Here is a 10,508-nt window from a genome sequence, read left to right as displayed (position 1 = left end):
TAGATCTAGGTAGCAGAACGTATTTTTAAAATGTATTATTGTCTTCTAAATCGAGGCATTGTTTTTTGCATTATTTTGGTTTGGGGTTTTTTCCCTGGCTGGTGATTTGTTCAGCTGTTTTGTTCACCTGGAGCCAGTTCCAACAGGGAAGTTTCATGGTGGCTGCAGTTATTTATGATCTGTTATTAGCTAAACGCAGCTGGCTCAGCCCCGTGTCCTCCCAGTACCGCAGCTGCGACTGTGCCTCTTCCAGGCGTTTGCCTCAGCAGAAGGCCAGAGCTGGCATCCTGAACCGCGGCCGAGAGGCAGGGCTCCGGTCGGACACTCGCCTGCCTGGTCCCGCGAGAGCTGCCAGCGTACGCCCAGGGACCGAGGAACTCATCACACCTTTCTACAGCGAGTCGTCTCCAGGGAGTTCTTCTGGAGCAACTGCTCAATTCGGCATCATGGGCTGAAACTGTCACCTCTTCTCTACCTCCCCCCCAAAATGTTGCTTTTGCAGTGACTCTGAAAGCCCCTTCAAACCTTCCTTTGCTCTGCTTTTACCCTGATGCTGCTGCTCTTCCCCTGTTCTGTACGCCAGTTCTGTTGTTGGAGTTACAGCCTCCTCACCGCTGTTCTGCTATTCATCTCCTTCCTGAGCCACTTGCTGCAAAGAACCTGTCCCATAGGGAAAGTCTAGTGGATTTTCTTCCCTCCAGCGGAAAAAGCCTGTCCCCAAAGGAATGGTGTCAGGAAGGGGAGAAGGGGAAAGTGCCCCTGGTGCTGTAAGGCAGGTCCTGGGTACGAAAGGGGGCTTTCCATGGCTTTTCCCTGGCTCTTCTCCATCGGCCAGGGCCCTGCAGCGGTGAAGACCGCCCAGGCGCTGTGGCCACTGCCACCCCCACGGTGCAGGGCTGTGCGTCTCTTCCTTCAGCCAAAATCCCCTGATAGTTGTTGGGGGCTGATGCATTCCTGCAGCCCTCGCTCTGCGGCTGTCTCCCTTTATCCCTGCCCGGGCCTTTCCCCTTCACAGCTTCTGGAGCTTTTGGGCTTTCTCAATCAGCGTTGCCGATTATGTTTCCCTAACGTCAAACGCTGCTCTCTTATTTTCCTGGCGCACCCGCTGCAATACCGCTCTTCTGCGACCTGCTGCCAAGATTTATTTCCCGGCGAGATTTTCTTAAATCTCTGTTCCACCACAAGCAGGACGTTTGCTTCTCCTGATACAAGTTGCGGTTTCTTATCCCCTTTTTTCATCTGTCCCCCGTGGGTGGGACTCGGCCCCTCCGTCCGTCCGTCCGTCCCCCCGCCCCGCGTCGTGGTACAGCCCGCGGCGCTCGCTTTGTGCGTCACGGCGCGGCGCCGGCCCGGCGGCGGGAGCCCGCGCCACCCGGAAGCGCTTGGCGGCAGCCACCGGAAGCGCGGAGGGTTTTGTTTCTGGTCGGACCCCGCGGGGCTGCACGCGCCTCCCGCGGCCCCGCCGACCCGCACCTCATGGCCTTCAACTTCGGGGCGACGGCGGGCGCCGGGGCCGCCAACCCCACCGGTGAGCGCGGAGGGAGCGCAGGAACCGGGCGCGGGGCGGGGAGGAGCCTTTTTCTCTCCCCGCGACGCGCCCGGCGTGGAAGCCGAGCGCTAACGGTCCGGGGCGCGCGTGCCCCCCCACCAATGAGATCCGTACCCCCGCAACGGTCGCGGGGCGCGCGTGCCCCCCCACCAATGAGATCCGCCGCCCCGCAACGGTCGCGGGGCGCGCGTGCCCCCCCACCAATGAGATCCGCCGCCCCTCAGCGGCGGCGGGGCGCGCGTGCCGTCTCCTCAGCGGGATCGGCAGCCCCTCAGCGGTGGCGGGGCGACCGGTCACCGCCCGTCCCCGCCGGTCCCCACGTTGCCTCCGGAGCGGGGTGGGCACGGCCGTGCGGAGCTGCCCTCGGCGGGGCTGTGGCAGGGCCGGGTGCGGCCGCCTCCTCTCGCCTCTTCTCGGCGAAGCCGGTGAGATGCGAGTTCCCCCGCTCGCCTTCGGTCAAGCGCTGTCCCCACCGTCCCGGCCGGGTTTTGTTCGTTTGCTTTTTGTTTTTTTGGGTTTTTTTTGTCTTTCTCCCGCGTGAACGGCTCCTGCGCAGTGGTGGCGGGTCTATGTCGGGGGGCGTGCGGGGCTTGATCCTGCCGATCCAACCGAGTCGGTTGCTCTTAGGGCGCTTGTGATGTGGTGATGCGCGGCGGTGCCTGGATAATGCTGCCAGGTCCGTCGGATCATCGCTTTTGATGGCAGTAGTGCGCCTCCTGGGATGAGATGCTCTTGGAAGTCCGTTTTTGAGCAATGTAAAAGACAATGTTTAGCTTGTAAAGGAAGAAAGACTTTTTCCCTCTTACTTGTTTTGCCGCTGTCAATTGGCTGTCAGTCTTGGTGAAATGCAGGCCAGAGCCTTTCTTACTCTCACTTAGACTAATTCTTTGTTGGCTCTGAATAAGAAGTCCTTTGGACAGGGCTCATCATCACTGCACTTAGCCTGGGCTGTACTGTGTGGGCTTTCACTCTGGCTCTGGCTGTTTTAGACACAGACTTTCTGGCCCCATCGTAAAGTAAAAGATAATCATCTTGTACTGCTTGTACACTGTTGTAAGGTTTATTGTGCTCGCAGCCCAACATTAGAAGGAATTCTGGGATCGCACCCCAGGACTTCCCGTTGTCTGTCTGTCTGTCTAGCATGAACCTGTTCTCAGCCACTCCTGGGGAGGGAATCGGGGAGCTGCTGTATTAGCCCCTTTTTCTTAGTGCTGAAACCCCTGGATGCATCAGGTAAGTCACCAGCAAGCGCTGGAGTGGACAGATTTTGCGACTGTAACTTGAATAAGTCCGCCCTGGAGTATTTGAGGCACGCCTGGTGCCTCAGCTGCTGGCGTTGTATTTTGCGGTTATTCTGCCATCGCTGCTCATCTGTGGGTATGGTATTAGCATGAAGAGGGTTTATTCTTGCCTTCTTGATAGCTTACGAAATAATTACGCTACTGTCATTTACAGTAGTGCAGATACAGCTGTATGGGGCAATCTTAGGCAGTTAAAAATTGCTCTTAACGGGAATGTTGAATCAGATGGATATTTTCATGTATAGCTTTGAAATAAGAGGGGAAAAGTGTTAGCTGCTTTATATGCGGTATAGTTGAAAAATAACGTGCTTACAGCAGTGGTGTAGGGAGAGTGGGTTAAACAGAAAGCTTTTAGCTGTCCTTGTGTTCAATAAATAATGTTTAATGCCAGTTAATATCTTACTCTTGTCTTTAACTATGCTTGTCTTGTCCGTGGTGATGGAAAAATATTTTAGCTTTTCTTTCCCGAACCTACCTTTTACTTAGAACTAATGTTACCTTGCTCTCTTTCTGCTTCCCGCTTGTCAGGATTTGGTGGGCTTGAAACTACAAACTCCACTGCCAGTGGGTTTAATTTTGGGGGTTTCGGATTAACTGCTAATCCTGCAGTGAATTTTAATATTGGGAATTTCGGTGTTTCCACTACCTCAACTCCACCATTCAATTTTGGTAACAGTCTGGCAAGTGCAGGTAGATAACGCATAAATACTTGTTCCGTAATAAATGTTAATAGCAGGCGTCCAAGAATTGCATTCCTCACTGAGAATCTGTATTTAGTACTAATCTTCATCTCCAGCGAAGACTGGAGATAAAAGCTCTGAAAGCGGAATGGGTTTGAGAGCCATAGGCTTGTCGGGGTTTTTGCCTATTAAATTCTCAAGAAGCAGTTGTTGAGGAAAAACAACCACGTACCAAATACCCAGTCTCTGAAATGGAAATGAATTGTGGGAACCTGCCGGTCTGACCCAGTCTAAAACTGAGCCTCGATTACCTAGCAAAACGGGAGCGTCAGCTCTCCGTTCAGATCCAGGCAATCGTGAACAACTGCAGAGCTGGTCCGTAACGCCACGTTTCCTGACATGAGATTCTTGGACTACTGCCGTCATGTTTTTCATCTTCCCCTGTGTCTCCTCATTGGCCTTCCGTTGGCTGTCATGAATGCACTACACCTCAAAAGTTTCTGTGGAGAAACAAATTTTATACGATCAGCACAAAATGAACAGCCCGCGCTGCGATCTCTGTTTCCTAAACACCGTTGCGCACCCTGAAACAGCACGCATCCCAGGCTCTCGTTAAGAGATTCTCTACCCTTTTGGGAGGGTCTTGTGCGTGATGTGCGTGCTGGATATCGATTAAGAAAACCGTTCATGGCCCCACGTAGATCCCTCAGTTCTGAGCGATCAGCTGATATAATTTCAACTTAAATCTTTTCCATTTCGCATGAAAATGCTTAACTGTATGGATTTCTAATGTTTTTACTCACGTAGAATTAGCCCGTGGGGTCTCGTTGCCGCTGCTCGTATAGGAATTATATTCATTCCACAGTGTCATTGCTCCCTGTGTTAGCGTACTCTTACCTGTTTTGTGCACTCGAGGGATCTGATTTTGTTTTTATTTGGTATGAACGCTATTGGACTGTATTTCTTTAGCTGAATTTGAACTACTCCAGAAGAGAGCTCGGATACTTAATTTTGTTTAGCAATTTGCACTAGAAGAAAGGGCGACCAAATTTGCTATGAGTACAAAACTACCTAAAAACTGTGTCATCTGACTGATGGTGCTCCCGCTAGGGTTTCTCACTTGCCGGTAGGACTGAAACCTGAACGTTAGAGGGAACAACTTCTTATATCCACTCGCATGAATATGTCTGCTGAATGAAAATAAAGTGCGATTGCATGTCCGCTTTGGTTTAAGCTTTTTATTTTGTATGTATAGAAGAGGACAGTCAGCGTAGTAGGTCTAGAGAGACCTTTTTTTTTTTTTCTTTTTTGCTATTGACATGTGAGTTAGTGGCAGCATCTTTTTGACAAATCCGTTGTAGCAGACTGTCTTTCTTCATTTGAATACACGTAAAAGCAGCTTGAAACGGAGAGACTTGGTTCTCCAGGGCTACTCAGATGTCCACCGGCTGCACCTTGGGCCGATGGTGCAATTACACCACTGTAGCAAAGAGATGGTGTGGTGGCATCTAGGACCTGCGCAGCTTCGTGCGCTGGGAGGCTGTCCGGGCCGGCAGCACCTCTCCCGGCACAGCCGCCCTGTAGCGGGACACCTCTCCTAAGGGGCAAATGGGAAGATGGGTCTCTTGGGGCTTTCTTTGGCACGTTGGAGCTCAGGCGCTCACTTAGGTCTCCTCCTGGTAGACAGTGACTGGTTTTCCTGAAAATCTGTGGAAGGCTGATTGCTTTTGCATCCGTCTTCCTCTGATAGGGGTTGAACCTCAAAATTAGATTTAATGGGGTTGGTGATAGGGAAACTAGGCTTAAAAAAAAAAAAAAGACCTTGTAGAATTTTACCTGTGTGTAGAAAGAAATCGTTGCTGTGACAGCATTCCCATGTAAGCCCAGCAATCGTGTGCACCCTAGCCTCAGGCTTTTCTTGATTTGTTTCTAGTTTTGCTCTGAAGAGGTTAGGAATGTTTAAAAAGCTCACAAAAGGTCAGATGGTTCATTAAACACTTACTTAGCAACAACATTGACTGGAAGTATTCCTGAGCATGAATCTAAGAAATACTATTATTAGTTGTGTCTGTCACCGAGGAAAGCCCATCCTGCTGGTAAAGGAACAGGATGTTAGTTAACTGCTGCTTTTTTATTTGCTTTCTTGACCCACCACAGATGTGTTGGCTTTCTGGTTCATGTTTTCTCCCCCATTTCCTCGGACAATGAACTCGATACCCATGATCAATGTGAACTACATGCTTGTAACATAAAATACATCCATCTGTCAACATCTCTTCTCATTACACCCTTCGAAGCGTGCAGTTTATTGTCATGTTACGCAGAGCTGCCGCTCACAAGGTGCCGTCTCCCTTACTTGCAAACTTTGTTTGTTAGGTGCGTTTGGAGGATTTGGGACAACGACCACCACTGCGGGACCAGCGTTTAGTTTTTCTGCTCCCACCAATACAGGCACCAGCGGTAAGAGAGCACAAGCCTGAAAGTATTTGCTTTTGAACGAACAGAGGGCATCAGCCCTGCACAGTCATGTTTTGCATTTCACAGGTACTGTTCTCCTCTTTTTCTCAATAATTTTTTGCTTATTTCCCCAGGACTCTTTGGTGCTAACCAGAACAAAGGCTTTGGATTTGGTACTAGTTTTGGCACAGGAACTGGAACTGGCTTGGGTAGTGGGTTGGGAACTGGGCTAGGCTTTGGAGGCTTCGGTACCCAGCAGCAACAGACCAGTAAGTACGGCCTTCTCTTGATTTACCCCTTCCTTAGCAGAGAAAGCGTAAGACCGCAACAGGCGCACGAGGGGTGGGACAGAAGTACATTATAAAAGGAGACTGTGAGACTTACTTACCTCTTGAATGATGGAGACTTCTCAGAAATGTGGCTTTTGAAATGCCTACATTTGCAGCCCTTGCCTTTTTCTTAAACTAGAGCTCAAGCAAGTTTCTGAGCTTCACCCTTGAGTTTCCGACAACAATATTTACCCCTTTGGTTTGGCAGTGGTAGCAAGAGTAGTTACAGAATTGATGCTGGCAGTCACGGCATTACTAGAAAGGGGAGAAAAGCAGCGTGGAGTTTAGTTTAAATGTGCGAGTTGGATAATGACCAGCGGCAGGCTCTGAGTCCACTGAATTTATTACAAATTAATTATTAATTAATATAATTACAAGTGTACCCTTCAGATTCAGATATTGAAGGAGGCAGATGGTGTCATGGGTGAATATAGACGTCTCATTTAAAGAAAAAACAATAAGTCTTTTCTTCTAACTGAGCATTCAGGAACTTCTGTTGCTGATGAAGATTGGATATAAAAAGATACTTGTAAAAAACATTATCTGATAGCAATTTATTTATTCTGTGCGTTTATTTTGCTTCTCCAAATGACAAAAGACGTGATACCAATGATACGCAGGTGGTACGTGTTAGCACGCGAGTCCGTCTGGGTTGGTGAAGGAGTTCACTTGTTTTTCTTCATCCAACGCAGCGTTAGGAAGCGGCTTGTTCAGCCAGCCTGCTCAGACACCTGCCCAGTCGAACCAGCTCATCAATACAGCCAGTGCCCTCTCGGCTCCAACACTCTTAGGAGATGAGAGAGATGCTATTTTGGCAAAATGGAACCAGCTTCAGGCCTTCTGGGGAACAGGCAAAGGGTACTTCAACAATAACATCGCTCCAGTGGAGTTCACGCAGGAAAACCCCTTTTGCAGGTTTAAGGTACGGAATTGTTCGGCTGCCCACAAAGAGTTCTGAAGCAGTTACTCTGCTTGCTGAGTGTCCGAGTGTCTCATGAGTGTGAAATCAGATGTTGTGACTGTTAAGAGTATTCTGAAACAGTGTTTTTCCAGGAAATGTACACAATTCTGATGCATGCTAATTAAACGGTTTGAAGATGTACAGATGCTGGAAGTCTGGGTGTTGTTGAGGTACGAGATAAGGAGCGCGCATGTGGATCAGGAAACGGCCCTTTTTCTGTGACAGCGCTCAGATTAGCGCGTGTGTGGTAGGAGCAGATCTCTGGAAATGAATTTGAATGTGCATTTGTTTAGGTTACAATTTCAGAGAAACTATTCAAAATAGCCTTCACATCTGAAAGAAACTGTTAACATCTGGAATAAGAACTTCAGAGTCTTTCTTCATTGCCTTGCCTGCATTAGTGAAGCCCTCTATGGACCTGGCCCTTGCATACTGTTTTAAATACACCAGCCTTCAGCTTTCTTCTGCCTTTATCCTTGCCAGCGCTAAAGCTGACTCCATTCCTTGTATTATATCGTCAGCAGTTCCAGTTCTTGCTTCTCATGTCAACAAAGAATATGTAGCTCTTCATCCTCCGCAAATCTCGCGCCTGCTGACTTTCTTGCTAAGCTTCGGACTTGAAAGTGGATTTGGGTCAGGCATGGTGATACCCTCCTTTCCCAAGCTGGTTCTTTGAAGTGCAAACTTTCTAACCTGAATGTAGGTTAATACCGAATTAAGACTAGTTTTGATTATGCACATCATGGCACTTTTATAAAATCTTTGCAGCAACTGAGTGCCTGCATAACAAATGTTTGGCTTCTGTTGCATGACCTTTTTAGGTGTTACCTTGAATGTTTTGTTGATAATGCACCTGAAAGCTTACTTTAGAGTTTTCTGGGCTTTGAAAAATTGCAAAGTATAATATAAGTTGTGTGATGCAAAATCAGTTATTTTAGAGTTTCGTTTACCAAAAGGAGAAAGTTTTCCTTTCAAGTTAGACAATGCCACGTCCTAGGTTTACTTTTGTCCCTATGACTTGAGTATTACTAATGCCATCACGAATTCACGTACCTTAAGTGAAATACTGAGAAGTTCGATGTACGCTAGCAGTGATGGCGGACGCCTAAGAAAAATAGTGGAGAAGTTGGTAGCCCAGCTATCGGAGCAAAGCGTCATAAGCTGGTTTGGTTTATTGCCTCTGTAAGCATCAGACATCTGATAAGAATGAAGCGTTACCCAAAGGGTTTCACAGGTGTTCAAGGAATCCACTTGTACACAATTCCAGCTCTAGAACAAACGAGAAGCATGCAGCTCTTAACCAGGAAAAGTGTTTTTCTAAGGTACGTGATACAGGCCGTCATTTGAAGGACCACGGTTTTTGTTTGTTCATTCGCAGGCTGTGGGTTACAGTTTAATGCCCAACAACAAAGACGAAGATGGCCTCGTGGTCTTGGTCTTTAACAGAAAAGAAATAGATATTCGGAGCCAGCAGCAGCAGCTTGTAGAATCACTCCACAAAATTCTGGGAGGAAACCAGACCCTCACTGTCAACGTAGAAGGTGTTAAAACGATGCCAGATGACCAGTATGTGAACTTTACGCAGTTTCGTGTTTTTGTCCGGTATTGTACGTTATAAAGGGCTGGCACTTAGTCTGCTCCGGCTCCCTTTCTCCTTGACTTTAGATGTGTTCATCCCGAGTTTGATGTCGTGTCTCTCATTCCTTCGTGTTGCTTTTTCTTAAGGCGTTAAGTCCGGTGTCTTTTCTGTGTATGTTACTTGCTTTTGCTGGAGTGCACAGCTGAGAACCTCGGCTCAGTTCAGGAAACGGGCTTCTCCAGACCCTGCTCCGCAGCAAAAAGTGGAGATGGGGATGCTAACCGCGAGGGTGGGATAAATACTTAGTATTTTAGGAGCTATGAGGTATTCTTCACTTGGTCATGCGTAAGGCGGAAGGGCTTTGGGGTGTATAGTAATAGGGTCTTTGCAGCGTTTCATCTCGCGAACGTTGGTTTCAGTGGGAAAGCGGTTCCAAGGCCAGTTGAGCTGGCTTGTTCTGCGTGTTTTACGTCAGAGTGCTGTCTGCTTTGACTTGTTTGGGGGCCTCGGGCTAGTCTGCCTGAAGTACTTCAGCACACTGACATTTCTGCTTCTTACTTTCCCACAGTTTGTTCGTTCTGTTTAAAAGACCGAAGGTTTTAGGTTAATGTACTAGTATCGCCGTATAATGTGGTGGTTAGAACTCGGGGGGGAGAATGTAATTTTGTAGGGTATTTACAGCTTTTCTCTTTCTGCCTTGCTGTGTTAAACCCAGCGTTTACTGGTACTTTATATCTCAGTTAGCTAAAGGAAGTTAACAGTCAGCTGGGAGAAGTGGTAACTTTGATTTAGGGTTGTGCTTTGTCGTGTTCGGTTTTGTACTTCGCTGACCTTTTTCTGACAGTACGCATTTTGTCTTGCTCAGGACAGAAGTGATCATTTACGTTGTTGAGCGCTCGCCCAACGGCACTTCGAGGAGAGTTCCCGCCACGACCCTTTACGCCCACTTTGAACAAGCCAACATCAAATCGTCCCTGCAGCAGCTGGGGGTCAGCCTCTCCATGGCCAGGACGGAGCTTTCCCCGGCACAAGTCAAACAGCTCCTGCAGAACCCTCCTGCCGGTGTGTGGTCTGGGGCTGCGCAGGGGCACGGTTGGGCCTCTGCTGCGGCTTTTTTGGGTCTCTGGGGAAAACGCAGGTGTCGGCCCACTGGAAAACACCTTTTCAAACTACGAGAGTTTCCAAGGCGCTCTGACATACTGACGTAATAGTTTGAATTACAGCCAGTTTTCCCACTGAAGCGCAATGATGTCGTCCACCAAGATAGTTATGATTTATCAGGAATATGCCACACAGCACCGTATTATATGATTTAGCCATCGTAAATCACTTCAACTTGTCCAGTTTAAAAAAAAAAAAAAGTTCAATATCAGGATAATCATGTCCTATATTCACTTCCTAGTTTTCGGGGGCGTCGTTTAGCCTGTATGTGTCGCCACAGATAGATAGTACGTACACAGCTTGGTTTTAGTGTAGTTAAGTGCTGTTCACGCCATTTTGTAGGATAATTGTAGCTTATTTTGTACGGCTGTACATTATCCCACGTAGTACTCGCAGTGAGCTCCCTGCAGTGGGTCAAGGAAAGCAGCCTGTGGTTTCCAGCAGACAATATGTAGGACGTTCAATAAGACCACAGTGTTTAAAAACACAGC

General features: G+C 48.2%; 1 protein-coding gene across 4 annotated transcripts in view; it reads left to right on the top strand.

Annotated features, from left to right (window-relative positions):
- Positions 1–1,399: 1,399 nt before the first annotated feature.
- Positions 1,400–10,508, top strand: part of NUP54 (nucleoporin 54) — a 20,628-nt gene continuing 11,519 nt past the window's right edge. For all 4 annotated transcript variants that reach the window (XR_014228478.1, XR_014228479.1, XM_082314897.1 and 1 more), the window contains exons 1-6: positions 1,400–1,528; positions 5,907–5,990; positions 6,122–6,256; positions 7,009–7,238; positions 8,656–8,843; positions 9,722–9,918. Coding sequence is in view for 2 of the 4 variants with exons in the window: in XM_082314897.1 (XP_082171023.1) it covers positions 1,477–1,528; positions 5,907–5,990; positions 6,122–6,256; positions 7,009–7,238; positions 8,656–8,843; positions 9,722–9,918 (886 nt within the window). In the remaining 2 variants the exon portion in view is untranslated. The remainder of the gene's footprint in view (positions 1,529–5,906; positions 5,991–6,121; positions 6,257–7,008; positions 7,239–8,655; positions 8,844–9,721; positions 9,919–10,508) is intronic.

The sequence above is a fragment of the Platalea leucorodia genome (genome assembly GCF_965183815.1).
Source record: "Platalea leucorodia genome assembly, chromosome: 6".
In the NCBI taxonomy this organism is placed as follows: Eukaryota; Metazoa; Chordata; class Aves; order Pelecaniformes; family Threskiornithidae; genus Platalea; species Platalea leucorodia.
The sequence above is the reverse complement of the archived record's forward strand: the minus strand, read 5'-3'. Positions and strand labels throughout refer to the sequence as shown.